Genomic DNA, 20,242 nt, shown 5'->3' with positions numbered 1-20,242 from the left:
CCGTGAGATTCGTATCACCGAGATTCTACTGTATATGCAGAGCTCTGCACCTACCTCTCACACAAATCCGTGCTCTGCCAGACTATAAAACACCATTCAATGCTTTACAAGTTGGGCAAGAATAGGTCCAGGTGACTATTTTAGCCCATTTTTAAAACACGAGAAATGTGCAAAGTGACCAGTACAGAAGCATTTTACAACTCTGACCTTTAATGTTATAAATTAGACAACATGAAGAGGAAGGACAACTGAGAAAGTTTCTTGACTGGCACCAGACAAAAAGTGAATCAGAAAGATGGGAAAACATGCCAAAATGGTGATTCGAAAACAGCCCTCAGGAACGAAAAACATGGGACTCTATTTACACAATGCATTAAGGATGACCGGTCCAACAAACTCCGATGCAATACACAATAAGTTTGTACCCTTGGAGGCAAGCCCACTTGAACATCTTGCATGCATCAGCAATTCCACGGAAACGTTTTAGACTCCAACGTGCATGCCCCTGCAAGCCATGGAGCAAGAACACGCAGGAATGGAAAACTCTGCCCCCTGTGCACTCTGAAATGGTGCAATGGTGATGTAAATTTTTAAGGCAGCCTGGAACCTGTCACATGCTTGTAGCATGTTAAAGCAGAAACCAACCTGTGCACGTGTGTGATCCCTCAATAACCTTGAGCATCATCACTTTGCTACTGCTAATTTGCCAAAGAGAAGTTTGGCAGGTTTACATTCTATGCCACCAGGCTGTGCCACCATACACACTGCTTCCTTTGTACCTGGTTCTGAAGTCATGCCATCAATCTCTCTGCTTGCGATTGAGAAAGCCACTGGGGAGCTGGGATGCTTGCAGCCCGGTCAGCACTTCTGTGACTGTCCGTGCCATGTCTATACACTGCAAAAGGCACATAGGCCATTCCACTAGCCTTGCAATGTGCACTGAATAGAGTGCCATAAGCCTTGCACTGGCTCTAGTAGATAGTCCGGTTCAGCACTGCATTGTCACATAGATCAGCAAAAGATTTCTGGATTGCACTGCAGAGAGCACTGTTGCTTGGAACACGACCATCAGGTCCCTCGCTGTCGTCCATGCTGGCAGCAGACTTTTCCAGTTGACTGGCCGAAAAACCTGGGTCAGGCCACAAACTTTCATAACTATATTCCGCACAGAGAAGAACAGCATGCGCACACTCAACTGTGACAAAGAGCTTCACACATCATGAAAAAAAAAAAGTCCTCCAAATCTGTGCAGTGAACAAACCACTCCGTAGCCACAAACACCCACTAGTTCAATGCACAGTGAATGCACCATTCTACTTTGGCACAGGAAGTGCTGTTTCAGCAAAATTTCTACTAAAACGAAGTTTTAGCTGCATGTCAGCATTCCAGAGGACATACTGCATAAATATTGCCCCTTCAACAAAGTCCCTGTGACAGACATCTTCTTATATGAAGTCCCCAAACCTCGCTCTTGAAAAAAAAAAAAAAACGAGTTTCCTCAGCATGTTTTGATGGTCCAGGACGCCATTTGGCCCATGAGACATTAAAATGGTACGAACACAATTACAAACACAATCAATATTATGGTTTGATAGTAACAGCAACGTAATGTTGTCTTAAGTGAGCGTAACCTACTTCTATGCTTCATGTTAGAAATGAATAGCTTACAGGCGCACACTGGAAAATGCCATACACGAGACAATTTTACCTTCAGAATAACTCATATTTCTGCTCAGCAGGTCTCATTTGTTACAAAAAAATTATTGGTTAAATGGCTGCGGCTCCTTCATACTAAGATATCAAGTGAAGCCCAACCAGAGGCTGAACTGAAATCACTGTACTGCCTACTTAGGCTAGCTGCAACAGTGCTATTCCCATAAGGACTTCTTCAAACATTTGAGGACTCTGCATGCTGCAGCTAACCAGTGTTTTTTTTTTTTTTTGAAAACAAAGTAATGAATTACTCCACTGTCAAAAGAGGCAGGAAGAAAGCTAACACTGCCAAACATTTTCGAAGCTTAGAATGTTTGCTGTTGGCAATATTGAAGCACACAGAAAACAGCAATGAAACATTTGCTTCTGAAATGTATGCCTAACACAAAATACAGTCGAGCGCACTTAAGACGAACTTTCGCTTATAACGAACGAGACCTGCGCGACCGTCAAAATATACATTGTTTCAATGGCACAAAATCACATGTATACCGAATGTCATTAAGCCCTGCTGATCGGTTACAGCGAACAGACGTCGTAAACCCGGCGCCGCGATGACAGATAACCTGCCTCTGACCCCTTTGTGCACCTGGCGCGCAGTATGTTTTCCCCGAGTTTCATCCCAGGCGAACTGCCCGCCCCGTTTCGTGCCGCTCTCAAGCGAACTACCCTTTCCCCACCACCGCGCCTTCCAAGATCACCCTCCCACCCCTCCTCGCAATTCCGCTCCCCTCTCCTCACTCTCTTGCAAATCCATGCATGGCCTCCGCAGTGCCAATTGCGGAGGCCATGCTCCGTGAAGCAGGCCTTCCGTGGTAGCCAAGTGGCTGCACTGACGCTCACGGATGCCCCTCATTGGTCTCTCCGCTGGCACTGTGCATCTGTATCTTTAGCTTGACTGCCGCTTGTGCACGTTGCACGTCTACCCCATTGCGCGCTTTTGTCACTATTGTTGCGGTGCGGACATTTCGTTGGCTTCGTTCAAATCTCAGGCTCTGGTTGTAATTCGGGATGGCGGACGGGAACATTGTGCTCATTTCCATTGTATTCAGCGGTAGAGATGATGAAAGCAGCCTGGGCGGATGTGACAGTCGCTGGCGTGAGGAACTGCTTCTGCAAAGCCAACTTCGTCGACGACACAGTGTCTGATGCCGAGCCCGATGCTTCGGAAGATGACCAGCCCGGCAGCAATTTGTGGCAGCGCGTCGTCGACTCCGACATGGGGGTCATGACATTGGTTGGAATGATTTTATTCCTGTCGATGACGACGCCAACACTGCGGAATCGTGCACGGACGAGGGCATCGTTTCTGAAGTGCGGGGCGTGAGTGACGCGGAGGAATCAGATGGGGATGAAACTTCAAAGCCAGCACCCATAAGCGCGCCTGTAGCAATGGGCTACATAGAGAGCCTCAGACAACTTGTGTATGCCAAGGGCCTCAGCGAAGAGCACGCTTCTGCTCTAAATAAACTGGGAACCTCCCTCATCGGATCTGTGCTGCAAAAACAGACGTCCATCATGGACTTTTTCGCAAAGAAACAATTTTGTGTTTTGACAAGCAACTGTCTTTAAAGCTGTGGTCCACTCACTAAGAACTTGAGGATATAACGAACAGATGCCGCGTGACGCTCATGTTCGTTATAAGCGGGCTCGACTGTAATGCCAGTGCATGAAGATCGGAACAAGGGCATGTATGCCTGGATCTTTGAAATGCAGACAGAAAGATCTCCACTTTTGTGATGACATGGCAGGGCCAAAGCACTTTACACCAATATGCTAGGCCTTGGTGAAGCCAGCCTGTGTCTTTAGATTATAGGAGCCAACTGATTTTTCAGACTCCAATAACTCAAACTTGTGCAATATTTCAACTTTGCTGATGAACTGTCACATACTCCATAGGAAACGTACACCCTTCGCCAGAAGTTTAGAACCCAAGAGGGTTTCGTTCCGTGCCGTGCAGTGTGGCTCGTTATGCACCCCCTGCGTTTCATCTCTCTTGAAGGTAAGAGGAACTCAAGTCCTCCCCCGCCATAGATTAGGACTTGCACGGATGCTATACGGCTTAGAAGCAACCTCCCTTGGGCTGTAAAATTTTGGCAAAGGCTGCACATATTCAAGACCAATAGTTTGGAATATGTGGATTCCAAAGTTAGTTTTTTTTTTTTTTGTACTAGAATAGATGCCAAAAAGGCTCTACAGAGCCCAAAACATGACATAGATTCAAGCGAACATCGCTGCCATAAACAGCCGAGTCTTCCATCGTTAGCACAGTGGAAGGCACCATTTTGGATTCAGACAGATACACTTGGACGGATTGGCTAGGATACGCTAGGCACTCTCTGTATCTCACTGTTGCCACTTGAGTTCATGGCACGCTCTCCACTTCTATCTAGGTGGTTTGCAAAGAAAACACGATCATGGACGCATGACTGCACTGATAACAAGCCACTACCCCTGGTCTGGTGCGAGGGGAAGGAGGTGGGAGAGTTGGAGGCAGGCGCTTTCCACTAGTTCCCTCTATCGGCCCTCGCAATTGTCATAGGGGAAACATACTCTGCCCTGGCTACACTTCTGGCAAAAGCATGACAAGAGCATGGATCCAGTTTAAATGCAAACTAATTTTGACTTGCAAGCGTAACATGGAAAATGGCAAAATTCGCAATTTTTCAAGCTCGACTTTTCTAACTGAAGCGATTTTTTTGAGTTCACGAATTTTTCGGGTCCCGCAGAGTCCGAAAGGTTGGTCGGCGGCCATACCACGTTCTAATCCAAAAGAGGCTGATTCCACAGAAAAAAAAAAAAGCTTTTGTAAGCTAGAAGAGGCCAGAAAATGAAATACGGGCATCGTCACCACTGGCTGTTCTCACGAAAAAACTGCACCGACATCAATGCTTTCCTTCTTCGCACAGATCTCCGAGGCTAGGCCATGCTGACATCAACTACCCGACAGCATCACTGAGTCCACAGTTTTCTCAATGCCATCACCAATGTCATGAGTCGGAATTTCCATCTTCAAAATCCGACAGTTAGAAAAGGCTTCCACGAGTATAATTTAATGGCCCCATCCAAATCAATGTAAAAAAAAAATTCCCACACCCCGTGGAGGTGGGGCCAAAGCTCACCCAGCTGCGGTGGTGCCGTGGTGCACTCCTGGGAGAGGCAGACACGGCCCAGCTGCAGCAGCAGCACAGCCACGTCCTCAGCCAGCGGCGGGAAGGCCTGGCACATGCGCACCAGGGCAGGCAGCGCAGGCAGGAACAGCAGCGGCCGCTGGTAGCTGGGAAGCACTGTGGATGGACACGAGCCCACGCACAGGCACATGCATTTTAGGAATAGACTCATCACAAATCCCAATTCCAGACACTTGGCAGTACCAGCAGTAATGTGTGCACCAGTGTAGACTGACAAGGACATTAGAGAGAATGTTGTGCAGCTGAAGCCTAATTCCAGTCAGACTGTTTGTAGCTTCTTTTCACAAAAGAAAGCCATTCAAAGATACAGTCGAACCTTGTTATAACGAAATGGTTTATCACGAAATAATGGATATAACGAAGGAACGACGATTCCCTTTTGAAGCTCTGGCAACGCACGCTATAACGAAGCTACGGCTATGACGAAGTAATCGCCAGGCCCCTTCAACTTCGTTGTAACTAGGTTCAACTGTATCTGCACACGATTGTGGCCCATAAAACCCTAAATGGTGCTGTACACAGTGCCCAACAGTGGCCAACTTGAGATGAGAAGAAAAACCACATTTATGGCTGACTTGTCATGAAAAAGCATTATAAAAGTTAATGAGCCAAAGTGAACTAAGTAACTACAAACAAATAAAATGCATTCATGAGTGAGCTAAGGCGACCAACAGGATTAAGGGGAGACGCGGGTATCAGGTCGTGAAAGTCGCGGAAAAAAAAATCTATTTTTGGAAACCATGCATTTCGGTATCTGCAACGCCTAATCTATGTTGTATCAAAATGGTTTGCCTGAAAACGCACTATAAATGCCCGAAAAAAATTACGTTGTCAGTGCGCAGGGCGAGAAAACAGGTTTAAATCACGCAAAATCACCGCAGTTCGCGGAACCATATTTCGTCATTCCCGCCACCAAGCATCGCCATCTTGGTATTGTTTGAAAGCTAAAAGTTCCGCCGTTCCGTTTCTGAATTCTTCGGTCGTCACCATCTTGTAAGAGTCGCACAAACACAAAATAAGCGCCTGGTCTGCCAGCAATGGTCACACGGGCCCTCCGATGAAAGCGGGCCTCCGATTGGCTGCCTGTTTGAAAGGCGTCTCCCTATTGGTTGTTGCGTGGCAGCGGGAACACTGGAAACCGCCGCGCACCGCTATTGTCTGCTTCACAAGCCACGCCGGCGTTCATTTGAATTTGGATTTCTGAAAGCTCCCACGTTAGTAATGAATCGTCGCTCGTTTGAAAAGAAATTTTCGACGAAGCACGCCTTCGGGAAACAGAAGCGCAAGCCTCTGTCGGCGAGACAAAGACTGCGGCCAGCGGGAGAAGCGGAGCACTCGACTGAACATGCAGATAACGTGCCGCGTTATCTTGCACCCTGTGAGTACAGCAGCGAAGCCGACAGTCGCCCGTGCCATCGACACCAATAACGCAGTCGACGGAAGACGCGCCAACGGAGTCTCTTGCACCCTTGCGTACGGCCGCGCGAATCGGTGGCCGAGATCGCAGCGTTGGAGGCGACGCCGGCAGAGACGGTGTGCTCTGTTTCTGGCGCATCGTGCGACACAGGCACGCAGCCTGCGAGTGAGCCACAGCCGTCGACGAGCTACAGTGTGATAGCTGAAGATTTACGGGATGAATCGTCGCCCGAACGTAGCACCATTCAGGCGCGCCTTGAGCCACGTTTCGTGTCAGCAGTGACGGCAGAAGCGCAGGCATACAGCGTTCACGATTCCCTTCGTGCAGTGCCCGCAACTGAACGGAAGTTCAGTTTGATGGACCAGCAAGGCTAACAAATTTCGGCCTCTTGTGACAGTGAATTTATTCTTGCGCAGGTTTCCACAGTGAACTCGTTGATTGGTAAAACTCTGTTCCCAAGATGCCAACAGTGTTACGTCGGTGTGCACTGCGATAGCAGGCTCGGTCTGGCAGTGAAAATGGTGCTTTCATTCACTACTTGTGGCCCAATTGAGTCCCAGTGGTCTTCTCAAGGAAAGGAAGGTGCAAGGGTATTTGATGTGAACATTCGCTCAATGCAAGCTATCAAAGTGATGGGGAAAGGGCGGACAGCTCTGAACGATTTCTGAGCCACCATGAATGTGTCCCATCGTGGTTTACACCATAAGACATTCCAGTGCGACCTGAAGGGACTGTTCAAGCCTGCTGCAGAGGAGGCTGCCGACAACATCTGTAGGGATGCCGTAGCTGCTGTGAAGGAGGTGTACAGCGAGATGGAGGTTGGCTTCACTAAAAACGTGACCGTTGTTTATGATGGCACCTGGCTTACGCGCGGTCGTAGCTCCCACATTGGGGTAGGATGCATAACAGTTCCACGCAGGGCTTGTGCTGGACAGTATTGTTGTTTCAAACTTCTGCCTTGGATGCAGCCTGGAGCCAGCAGAGATTGAGCCCACCTACCTTCAGTGGAGGAAGCAGCATCAGTGCCAAAAAAACACTGAAGTTGGCTCTGGCCGAATGGAAGTGGAGGCCGCATTGCAACTTTTTGGCCGCTCGTTGGCCAAGAATGAACTGTGATATACAGAAGTTGTCTCTAAACAAGACAGCCGTGTTTTCCAGGCATTGCAAGATGAGCAGCCATATGGGTTTACAGCAGTCACGAAAGAAGACTGCATAAACCATGTGAAAAAAAAAGAATGGGCGCTGGTCTTTGTGAGCAAGGCCAAGAAAGGGGAGCCACTGGGTGGCAAAGGTGGGCTGGCACAACAGCTGATTAAAAGGCTCACCAACTACTACGGCCTATCGGCAAGAATGTCAACGATGTTGCTGCAATGCAGAAAGCTGTCATGGCCACTTATTGGCACGTGACATCTAGCAACAGTGGCCCCCACCATGAGCTGTACCCCCCTGGCCCTCTCAGCTGGTGTGAGCAGAGAGCAGCAGAAGCAAAAAAAAGAAGCGCAGCCTCCTCATAAATATAAGCGCATGAGAAGAGTTGCTTAAGCCATGCTGCCCCTGTATCAATGCCTTTCAGACATCCACTTGCTGGAGCGCTGCAAGGGTGGAAGGGCCCAGAATGCAGCTGAGAGCCTGCACTCTGTTATTTGGTCGGCACTCTCAAAGGATGAGCACGCCTCACTTTTTGCGGTAGAGACTGCAGTGAATGAGGCAGTCATGAAGTACGATTCAGGGAGCCAAAGAGCTTACTCGGAAATGTGTGCCACCTTGGGTGTAAATCCTGGTGCCCTTGCCATCCAGAGGGCTCAAGAAAAGGACCAAGAACGCCTGAAGAAGGCGTCCAAAACCCACCAAGCAAAGAGGCAAAGGTACAAGAAGATGCTCGACAGCAGTGACACAAAATATTACAGCTCCGGTGCTTTTTAATAAATCTGCAGTGCTTGCAAAACTTTGCAGCCCGTTTTCTCAGTTGTGTTTTTTTTTTTTTGACGATCATCTCGCTCATCGAAAGCACAGCACAACAATGGTTGAACCGATTTTGATCCAGTTTGTTTTGTTGTGATTCATAAACTGTGCTGTACTTAAGACAGTCTTGAAATGTTTCTTTACCTTTCCAGTATTTTATTATTTCACTGTAACTACATGGCTTTATGCAGTGAAGCACAGTCACGTGCATGTCACGTTGAGCAAAAAATTATTAGTGCGCTATAAATAAGAAATCAAACACTGCCTTAGTGTAGATTATACATTTGGGCAAATATGAAAAGTATTGCCCGCTCACTACCATGTTTCGTTACTGTGCCAGGCTTTCCACAAGCAAAGAACTTAAAAATTCTTACAAAACGAAAACTAATGAAGATGTTTTTATGAAATTTTATATTTTTCTCTTCACTGCAATGTTTAACATGTGTGCCAAATTTCAACCCTTTCTGCCAAGAAACAATAAAGTTGGTCCTGATCCCCTCCTCCTCCCTTATAAATGATTTACATTTTCACACAATAAAAAAATTATAGATGATCAATGTGACTGATGAGAAGGATGTTCACTATAGGTCTCACTGCTCCCAAGAGTAAAGGAGAACTGAAAGACTGGGCACTGCCGCTGACATGTTATACAGCGTGTGTGTCCTCCCACCTTCTCCATGTCTCTAGTTGGCTGCTGTGCCTCCTCCTCCCCATGTAACTCCTCCCACCAAGTCTGATAAACCACTCTCCCTCACCATAAGATACCTAGCAAGCGCCCACCCAGAATCTGAAGATAATCACGAAGTATTGGGGGATGGTTGCTAGTTAGGTCCAGGCATGAAAATCCAGAACGGACACATGGTGGAGTGGGCCCTTGCTTGGTCCAACGACCCAACTCAAGATGGCGGCCACCTGAGAGCGCGGGAGAGGCTTGGTACCGCATAAACACAGAAAAAGCCAGAGGAAGGATTCGAACTGTTTATCAGAAGATATGAAAAACCTAGTGATTAAAGCTTCTACATATATTGTCTCAATGATCTCATTGTCACATTCACCCCTCCGCATCCCTACGCGATAAACATTGTGGAGATACCAAACAATGGGTACTTGATGTGTCTTTGCCGTATTTTGAACTTCTTTCGGACATAGGACATAATTGCATGGGCGCCTGTTTGGCTTCTTACGAAAATTCAAAATCTTAACAAAGATGGAGGGTGGTGCTTGTTCAAACAAGGACGGATGCTTGATATTTTACGGCACTACTTCTTCACATTCCACTCTGCAGCCTCAAATTGACACTGCCGGAGAAATTTTGTGAAGATGGCAGTAGTAATCCTAACAAATTAACAAAAAGAAATGGTAAGTTTTTAAATAGTGCTTCTACTTAGACATGCACAAAGAAAACTAGTCATTCATGGACAGCGGGAAACTAATTCTTAATATCTAACCCTGTAACCGGCACCGACAATGGACGTCGCAAAAATAAACACCAGTCCGCACAGTAAAGCGGACAGAATGTGACTTACCTCCTAGCAAGGTGTGCGTAACATTGATGCATAGGCGGGCAATGCTGAGGGACTTGGCAATGGAATACTGCAGGCACAGGTAAGATGCCAATTCAATGGCAAACACCTGAGAGAGGGAGGGAGGGGGGGGGGGGGGGGGGGGAGCAAAACAGAAGTCAGTCAGAAAGCACTGTAATGCATCGTGAATAAACTTACTATCTGTAGCAACAAATTCACTGAACAGTACAATTTTCCAAAGTATGGTCATTGTAACAGAAATTGGAAGCTCACTGACAATGGCAGTACTGGAGCCCAGCAAAAACCATTGAAAATTAATCGAGGACTGCACAGTGATGCACGAGATGGGAAGTGATAGGAACAATGTTTAAGAGATCGGGAAGATGGCAGCATGGGTTGGCGAACAAACACTCGTTAATGATATTCTAGCTAAAATCAAGGAGAGGAAATAATTATAGGTAGAGCATGTAATCTGGGGAACCAATACCTGATGGACCCCTAGGGTTACAGAGGGATTCCATTTGGAGCTTAATGGGAGAAACCTTTGTTCTACGACGAATGTAAGTAACCTGGTGAAGGAAATGACACAGGAAGTGTCGCGAAGCAGATTTAGCAGGTCTGCCACAAGAAAGTGACCAAAGGGTGGAGCTGCTTTGCACTAGCAGACTGGCGTAAAGCACCTACCCTATTTGCCTGAAATCATGCACTCACATATAAGTGGAGCCGCATTAATTCCAACTCACCGAAATTAAACTTCCACTTCATCTGAATCAAATCCCTGCAGCATCATGCATATTTTAGAGGCTTGCCTTAATTTTTGATCATTGATAATCTTGATCATACAAATCTCAAGGGGTCACGAAAAATATTTGTATCATTCAAAATGAACAAAATTTATATGCAGAATTTACACAAATCTGTTTTCGGCTGACAGGGTTTACTTATGGCCATGTACAACTGCTAACTCACAGAGTTCACGATGTGCGGTCTGCTCGCAGTGCACACTGCGAGACTGCTGATTGCAGTGTTGGTAATTACAGGCAGCAAGGACTTGGTGCTTGAACGACTTGCACGTTCGTGTCATTCGCAGTGGGGGTGGGGGGCTGTTCGTAACATCTGAATTTCTGCTCACTGCACACAATGCACTCGGGACAGGGCATTCTACGAATTCGTATCATTTCGAAATTCGTATCAACTGGGATCGTACCATAGAGAGTCTACTTCATTCGAACCAGTTTTCAGTTGACTGCATAAGTAAAAAAACATGGTAACTTGCCAGAGGATTGCCACTCTTCTGCCTGGGTCACGTACTTCAACTGCACACTCGTTATTTTGCTCATGTTGCCGTAATATACGTTCCTAAGCAAAAGCCCGAAATGATGCTGTTCTTCCCTCTTTAATAGCAGGCTGACCTGCTTTTTGTGATTTTTCATTTTCTCTTCAAGCTAAGGCTTGAGTCAAGCCTCCTAACCCTGTGGCTACTGCATTTCATCCCGCCTGATACAAGCTCCTTCAAGCGAGGCAGTGCTTTTCCTGGTTGCTCAGTAAGCCTCTCCAGTGTGCCTACATATGAACCGGTACAGCCTCACTGACACCCAAAATGGGCTCACTAGGATCTGGCAGCGCCTCAGGACTAGTTTCAATCCAATGACACTCTAATACCAGACACTGAGCGGCACCTTTTTCACAAGTTTTACCACTGAGAAAGCTGAGCCTTTGATCAGGCGATGCTCGAGGCAAGTGCTAAAGAGAAGCGGTGGGTTTCCAGTGGCAACAGGATTTGGGCCCATTATCGTCCATACTTGGCACACGGGCCGCTGCTGCATTTCTACAGTCACGGATACATAAAAAGAAGTGCTTTGTGACCACTGGTTCCTGAAATGAGCACATCTCTTGAAGACTAGAAAAACAAAAAGTGTTAGGAACGTATTGTACTACCTGCTTCTCCAAGTGGGGCTGACTGAGGAGCTCTGGGATGAAATCTAGACAAATGTGCATGGACGGGATGAGGGACACCGACACAGGCAAGAGCTCGCTGGGGTAGCCCTGCGTAAACAAAAACGGCAAAGTCAGAGCTATAAAGGTGCTGAAATAAGTGCTGTAATGAATTCTAACCACTAATGCCCTGAGGGTTATGTCTGTCTGAGCATACACAGATACACCTTTGTTAGCATATCAGAGAGGTGTATCTATGTATGCTCTCTTGTATTCCTGGTTCAGGGACAAGTCAAGGAAACTATATGGCATGGCAAGTTAAGAACAGATATTGATGTTCTGTGTTAATGAGGTCACAATTATGCAATCTTTAGAGAACATGTATTTTTCTGTGCTGATTCCAAATATGTCATTTAATTTCATGTAAAACAAGTCGTTGTGCACTTATGCAATATTTTATGGCAGTCTTTTGGAGAGACCATTTAATAAAAAAATTGCTGAAATGCATGCCAGTAAATTGTCTTGACATAGAGGAATGCAACAAGGGTAAAACTATCATCCTGCCTACCACAGAAGTCTAGTTATGAGGTTTTGAAGCCGCCCTTTCAGAAACTAGAAGAAAAATTTGTATCCCTGTTTCTAGAGTGCAACTTAAAAAAATGCCTGTAACTTAAGTTCTATGATAGGCAATAGGAAAGATGATAATTTTACCGTCATTGCATTCCTTGACATCACGAAAAAGTAATGCAAGCTCCTTGCACCTGTTGCCACAAAGTTTGAGTCTGTGCAAAATACGCTGCAGAAAATAAATAAAGATACAAAACAAAGCAAGAGAAAGATACTGCACGGACCTCATTTAGAAGCCCACGCAGGGTTCATTCATAGGACCGTGGTATTAAAATTCGCGACCATAGGCAGGGTAAGCAAGAAATGGAACCAAGAGAGAGTATAGCATGCAGATGATGTGACTGATACCAAACAGCATTTACTGATGCCACCAACAGACCTGAAAGTGAACCAGTCGGACCAAGTTGGGGTCGGCGATGAACATCTGGTGCAGGTGGGTGCAGACCAAAGTGCGCACCTCCCGAAGATCGGTTAGGAAGCCATCGCTTGCATTCTGCACAGGAACAAGGGTCATTCAGCAATAAGTTATCAAAAGCAGGACACACGGCAACCCATCTGAACACTACACAAATGCAGCTGTTCCTGCATGAAGCTAAGAGCAGTGCGCACTTGCACAAAGGCCGCACACACTGCCTTAGCACTTCAATGACACCAGTCCATTTAGGCGTGATGGACTACACCATTACATGTCGACCATTCCCCAGTGAGAAATGTGTAACGCATTAAATTTACTGTGTCAGGCATCTTTTTAAACTTTACACAAAAAAAAAGAAGCACCTGAAAAATTTGCAGCCAAAAGTGAATAACACTGGGGACCCCAAAAAATATGTGAACTATGAAAACAACTAACTGTCACCATAGCTTCATGCCCTTCAAGCCACTTCTCCAGCCTGCAGTGCCATTATGGTCTTCAAGGCACCAGATTTTGAAGGTGCAGTAAACCCTCATTAACTCAAAGTACAAAAAAAAAAAGACACTTAAGTTCCTCTTAAAGGGTATGACACTATAGTGTTTATGGGTTAATGCCCACACATGCGGAATTAGTCATTCTCTACTTTACATTCCTAGATTGCTGGGAGACCTCATACCACTCCTGGCACATTGGTGCAGCGGTTAAGCGATGCGCCAGTGTCTTGCGATGGCAGGTGCTGCCACCGGTGGGGCTTGTGAGACAAAGGTTGCTCTCCCTGAGCAACCTTTTGCGACCAATCATCAAGTTAACTGCCACCTGACACAGTGGGCAGTTTGTTCAGAATCCGTGGGAAGGTTGTGATGATGTCACAAGGTCATGAAACCTAGCTGGCTCACCTGCCACCTCGGTTGCTTATCTGGGGATTTTTTCGTGGATTTTTTGCTTGTGACCAACGACACCAACGCTGGCTTTTCTGCGACACAGGAGCCTCAATGCGATCGCATTAAAAACATAAAATAGATAAGCAATGAAACTATCAGAGTATTTGTAGAAAATCATTAAAGGGACACTGAGGACAAACTGAAATTATTTTGTACTGGCAGATTACCACGTTCTAACGACAAAGATGATACAGTCAAACCTCGTTACAACAAACATGAATATTATGAATTATTGGCTATAACAAACTGTTCTGTTCCTAAATATTTTAAACAAACACATGCATTTCTTACATTATATATCAAACGTGGTTTGCCATAAAACGGATATATCAAAATGCCGAGTGCCAAGCTGTGCCCATACAGATGGCAGGCAGGAGGCTTTGCCTCACTGCGTGGGTGACTGGTGGTGGAGTGCCAAGCATTCACGTTTTACAGCGCCACAGAGGACACAGCGGCGAGAACAGCAGGTAGCCAAGCAGATGGCACCCGTTTGTGCCTCACGTATCTCACGATAGTGCTCCGGAACTAGCGACATGGTTGGTTGTTGTAGCTTTCCTGCTGCCATCCTCTGCTTCCGTCAGCTGTCACAAAGCGGAGGTGGTGAAAACGGTGATAGCTTTGGTCCTGGTGTCCGGATTTTTTATGCGATGCAGCTATAGTGTGAAGAAGCCACCTTAATTGGCATTTAACCTGCCACTGCCGCGTACTGCGGTGCTCACCAGTGAAGCGAACCTTACAAGCGTCTGCCGCTCATTTTTCTGCGGCCTCCACAATCGCCGTGAGCGGCTCCGAAACAGTGGTAAAACTACGGAAGAAGTCTCTCCCAGCTGCCGTTCTTTTGCTGACTGAATTTAACTTCTCCGGCACGAGTTTTTGGCTATATTTTTGGCTATATTGAATTATGTTACGATTTTTTACCAGTTCGCTATAACGATGTTAAAAGGGCCAGTTACCGTATAAATGCGTGTACGGGCCGCACCTGTGTAAGGGCCGCACCCCGTATTCCCAAAGGAAATATTTGAAGAAAAAAAATCCGTGTAAGGGCCGCACCCAAACTTTCCAGGAAACATGCAAGAATAGCCTTCGAAATACATGCGCACAGGAGCTTCGAGGTGCCGCCCATGGATGGCGCCCGAGGCCGCGGGTCATCATCATCATCTTTTCTTCTGCCGCGAGCTTCTGCTACTGTACTTCCGCTATCCATATCGGCATCGGTGTCGCCAGGTCTAACTTTGTTCTGTTCTGGCTGTCACAGCATGCGTTTTTTGGTGGTTGTGTTAGCGTGGTCGCTCGGCATAGTTGTTGCTCTCGTGTGCTGTCGTTCTTCACTTTTTCATGAACTGCCTCCGAGCATTGTCACTGTTGCATGATGGGCAAGCACCTCAACAGCTACACAGCGGGCTTTAAACTGAAAGTAGTGGAGTTCGCTCTCGAACACGGCAAGCGTGCCGCGGGCAGAAAATTTGACGTGGACGAGAAGTGTGTCCGACGGTGGTGTGGACAAAGGGATGCGTTGAAGAATACCAGCTCCAAAAAGCGCGCTTTCCGAGGCAAGCCATGCCAATTTCCTGAGCTAGAAGAAGAGCTGCTATGCTATTCAATGGAAGTGCGGAACAACGGCTACACGTTGACAACGGACATGCTGCGCGTGAGGGCACAAGCCTTGGCGCGTGCTAAAAGCATACCGCAAGAGGACTTCAAGGCTAGTGCCGGCTGGGTACGAAGATTTCTGAAGAGGAAGGGCCTATCATTTCGGCGAAGGACTACGCTGTGCCAGCAGCTGCCCCCCCGACTACACCGACAAGGTGCTCAGCTTTCAGAAGTATGTCATCGGTCTGCGTCGTGAGCCCAACTATATATTTTCGCAGATAGCGAACGCCGACCAGACCCCCGTGTGGTTCGACTGTCCCGAGAGCTGCACAGTTTAACTGAAAGGAAAGAAGAGTGTTTTCGTGCGGACAACCGGCACGGAGCGCCAACGGTGTACCGTTATGCTGTGCGTCACCGCGGACGGGCGGAAGCTGCCCCCCATGTCATCCTGAAAAGAAAAACGATTCCTAAAGGCGTTTTCCCCAAGGGAATTGTAGTTCGCGCCAAAGAAAAGGGCTGGATGGACGATGAGCTTGTGCTCGACTGGGTAAAAAGCGTTTGGGAGAAGCGCCCAGGCGCCATGCTGGCCCGACGATCGCTCCTCGTCTTGGACAGCTTCCGCGGTCACTTGACGGGTACGGTTAAGGAACGTCTGCGCGGTATCTGCACAGACATGGCCGTGATACCGGGCGGCCTCACCGGCATGCTGCAACCCCTGGATGTAAGCGTCAATCGGCCTTTTAAGGTTGAATTTCGAAGGCAGTATTCGGAACGGATGGCCAATGGCAATCACGATGAGATGCCGACAGGGCGGCTTAAGAGGGCACCGCTCGCGACTGTGCTTGGATGGATTTTGTCCACGTGAAATTCCGTGTCGACCGACATTGTAACCCGGAGTTTCAAAGTGACCGGAATTTCAAACAGTTTAGACGGGACCGAAGACGACTTTCTGTGGGCTGAACATTTACCTGAACACAACACCAGCTCAGAGTCTGAAGACTCCGTGAGTAATGCCTGAATGGTAAATAAATGCCGCGCATTCCAGATTGAATTGCTTTCACTTGAAAAAAAAAAATTTTTTTTCGAAAATCGCGTGTATGGGCCGCACCCCGAAATTTGCCCTCCGAATCTGGGAAAAAAAGTGCGGTCCTTACACGTGTTTATACGGTACTAAGAACGAAAACGGGAAGGAGTTGTCCTCAGTACCTCTTGAAACCTTACCTACCTAAGTTGCCTACCTTTATCCACCCACCTGTAACTTCCAAACACACTAGCGATGCCAAAGAGAGAAACACCATATTTTCACGATTCTAAGCACCCACTGCTTCATTTTCGCAAGAAAGATTTTGAAAAAAGTTTGTACGCGAATCTAAGAACCCCCTTTTTTTTTTTGCAAGGAAGAGCGTGGAGCCAAGCCGCCAAGCATGCTTGCTCACTCTGTCGTCGAGGCAGAACGGTGGGAGTGTTGTGGCGGTGCGGCATCCGCGGCACAATCTCTGGCTTCTTGTGTAGCTGCGATCCGAAACCACATGACAGATGGCAGCATGAAATGCCAAAATCCAGCTGAAAGCACATTACAGATGACCCCGATGATGCTACCAGCATGTTGTCACATGAGCCTGGAAGCAGCGACGCTCAGCAGGATTAGGTTTCGCGGGCACACTGTTGTTTTGTTTGGTGTCAGTTGTTTGACAGTCCTAAGGAAGTCAGCATAAGTTCAAAGAACGTTGAGGTTCAAGCAAATAGTAATCACGTTTGCCAAAGACAACGGAAACCACTGTGCTGGCACGGAATTCGACATGGACTGAGCGCGCGTCATCAGGTGGAGGAAGCAGCGGGACCAGATTTTCAAAAGCACTGCGACATAAGAAGTTCGTCGGACCACGCAAGGGCCAACATCCACAACTTCTAGAAGTAGTCAGCAAGTTTGTTTGTAATGTTATCTTGCAAATAAAACGTTGTTTCTCGTACCCAGCTCGTCAAGATATCGCCAAGGTAAGGAGGGGCTTCATTTTAGATTTTTCGAATCTAAGCAACCCCTCCCCACTTTGGGCACAACGATCATGAAAAAAAAAAGAGGAGTGCTTAGAATTGAGCAAATATGATAAAGCCTTGGAGAAAGCAATACAGCAGTTTCTCGTAAAGCATCCATGAGTTAAGCGCACATTGAATACAAGCTCCACTGGTGCTCCTAACGCACAGATCGTGGCAATACGCAGATGCTGATACGGCACAGTACTCAACAACCATATGCTCGCAGCTGCTGAAAAGTCCGGGCAGAGAGCACCTTTAAGACCTTGCAGGATGCACTCTTCTCTCCCATCGCCAGGGGTGCCAATATTCGAGCAGTCCCAGCCCAGGCTACACACATGTGCCCATTGCCACAGCTATCGCTTATCATTATCATGCGACTCGCCTACTGCGCAGCCCGGGTGTTTAGGCTGGCTACAGCAAACTGTGTGCAGCTGTTGCGGCTGGCTGTGCAGTGAACTGTCGTATCCCTCCCTATTCTGCAGCTGCATCTGCCCTGTTGCTGACTGACTGGCATTGCTACAAGGCAGTGATTTGGCTTTGTCTCATTGCAATTTCGCGTTACTGGCACTGCCACAGATCATCAGCTCCCCCCATCTACTGCTTCCCAAGTGACATCACTTCCCAGTGTGCCTCACAATGAGGTCTGCAAATGCTGACCGCCACTGAAGGGCTCTTTGCAAAAATTTTTTAGCGGGAAAGCATTGTAGAAACTGTCACATTCTGTGTGTTTAGAGGCATACAGTCGAACCCGGATATATCGAATTCGACGGGGATCGGAAAATAGTTCGATATAGCGAAAATTCGATATACAGATATAGGCCAAAAAAGCACTCGCGATCATAAAAAATTGTGGCTTACCAATTGGAACAGCCGCGAATCACATAGCATGTGCACACAATATGAAAGCGCTTTATTTCACGGAAAAAAAATCACTAATTTTGGGCTGCTTTTTCTTCTGGGAAATGAAGTTTAAAACACTAGTTTCAATCTTCTCGAGACTGTCTAGGTGCGAGAGCCCAGTGCCTTCCATTTCGCCGCAACAGCGCCGAATCAGGCTGAACGCTGACGCCAGTTCAGTGGCTGTGCACGGACGCGTTTCTTCAAAAACACAGTTGCCCTCGTTGTCGCTGGAATCACTGTCTTGAACGCCAGCTATTCCGGCCACAATGTCCTCATCAGCGAGGTCGGCTACCGCTTGAACTTTGCTGTCAGCGTTAATGAAGTCATCAACAGTAACTTCGGGCGGGACGGTGCCGGAAAAATTGGACAAGTCGCGGAACGCGTCCTCCAAGCACTCATCGTCATCTGAAGCTTCCGGACATTCATCTCTAGCCACTTCAAGGCCTGCCTTGCCAAAACAGTTGGCTACTGTGGCCTGCTTCACGTCGCCCCAAGCGCCGGTAATCATCTGGATCGCGCCAAGCAGGTCAATCTTGAGATCGGTTCCCATGCGGAGGTTTATGAGGAGCCGTTGAATAAGTCGCTTCCGATAGCCTACCTTGAATGCCTTTATGATACCCTGGTCGAGGGGCTGCAGTCTCGCTGTGGTGTTCGGCGGGAGAAACTTCAATTCGATGTGCTGCAGCTTGCAAGTTGTTTGATGGGCCGAACAGTTGTCTACCAGAAGGCAAACTCGGCGGCCCAACTTGCCCAACTCAGCGTCCCAAGCCTGCAGCCATTCAACAAAAAGTTGACGTGTCATCCAGGCCTTCCTATTACAGCCGTAGCGGACGGGAAGCTGTTTACAGTTCTTGAAGCAGCGCGGTGACTTGCTCTTCCCGATCACGAATGGCCGTAGCTTGCACGAGCCGTCCATGTTGGCTGCAAGCAGCACCGACACACGCACTTTGCTCATTTTACCACCGTGGCATGTGGTTCCACGAAGAGCGAGTGTCTTATTCGGCAACATTTGCCAAAAGAGACCAGTTTCGTCTGCATTAAAGATTTCTGCAGGCGAAAACTTCTCAGTGATCTTCGGCCACTCCTCAGAAAGCCACTGCTGCATCTCCTGGCTGCTGACAGCCCCACTTTCGCCTGAAATGGCCTTTCCTACAATGCCGTGGCGGTTTTTAAACCGTTGCAGCCATCCAGTGCCACCGCAAAAGTTCTCTTCGCCAAGAGCCATAGCAAACCATTTGGCCTTTTCGATTAAGGTCGGGCCATCCACGGGAATATTTTTCGCTCGGATTTCAAGAAACCACGTGTAGAGTGCCTTCTCCACTTTGTCAAAAGCAGCAGGGCGCACACGACACGCTCCCGAGCGACTTTCCTCACCTGCTTTAAGCTTGATGTCCTGCTTGTTCTTTAACAACGTACTTAATGTACTCCGCGGAATGCCGAATGCGTCTGCCACGGAGGACTTCTTTTCTCCATTCTCGACACGCCGGATTACTTCAAGCTTTCTTGCAAAGTCCAGATTCTTCCTCTTTTTTATGTCCGCAGATGCCATAGCTCACCAGATGACTGCAATCACACACGGCACGTTGAAACAGAGGTACGCACAACAACACGCACGATGTGCAGATGGAGCAGTCCGAGCGAAGCCTGTTCGAGCGACAGTCAACGGGGCTGCGAAGGAACGACAAAGGGAAAAGAAAGAAGAGAGCGGGGAAAAAGATCGGCCGTCGAAGGCGCTATGTTCGTTTTTTGAGCCCTTTCTGGCTCTCTCGTCTCCCCTGGCCCACGAGCGACCGTGCCGACCCTTCACTCTCTCTCTCTCCCTTTTCCCAGGAAGCGTGGCTTGGAAACGTTGCCGCGTCTCCATGCCGCGCGCTCTCTTCAATGAGCTCCAATGCCCTTGCCCAATGCACACGCCGGCGGTAGAGGAGGAGCGAGAGAGCTCGCGCCGGTGGGGCGCAAGAACGGGGGAAAGGCTCTCCGTCTCCGTCGCTAGGCGA

The 20,242-nt window shown here is 47.8% G+C and overlaps 1 protein-coding gene across 1 annotated transcript in view; it reads right to left on the bottom strand.

Moving 5' to 3' along the window:
• Window positions 1–186: 186 nt before the first annotated feature.
• IntS2 (integrator complex subunit 2) overlaps window positions 187–20,242 on the bottom strand; it is a 51,683-nt gene continuing 31,627 nt past the window's right edge. Inside the window, exons 17-21 of the mRNA XM_077654558.1 lie at window positions 12,748–12,861; window positions 11,745–11,852; window positions 9,810–9,915; window positions 4,836–5,000; window positions 187–1,129 (exon numbers count right to left, since the gene is read on the bottom strand). Of these exons, the coding sequence (XP_077510684.1) occupies window positions 972–1,129; window positions 4,836–5,000; window positions 9,810–9,915; window positions 11,745–11,852; window positions 12,748–12,861 (651 nt within the window). The 3' untranslated portion in view covers window positions 187–971. The remainder of the gene's footprint in view (window positions 1,130–4,835; window positions 5,001–9,809; window positions 9,916–11,744; window positions 11,853–12,747; window positions 12,862–20,242) is intronic.

Source organism: Amblyomma americanum, chromosome 2 (genome assembly GCF_052857255.1).
Source record: "Amblyomma americanum isolate KBUSLIRL-KWMA chromosome 2, ASM5285725v1, whole genome shotgun sequence".
Classification (NCBI taxonomy): Eukaryota; Metazoa; Arthropoda; class Arachnida; order Ixodida; family Ixodidae; genus Amblyomma; species Amblyomma americanum.
Note: the sequence above shows the minus strand (reverse complement) of the source record. Positions and strands in the feature narration are given on the sequence as shown.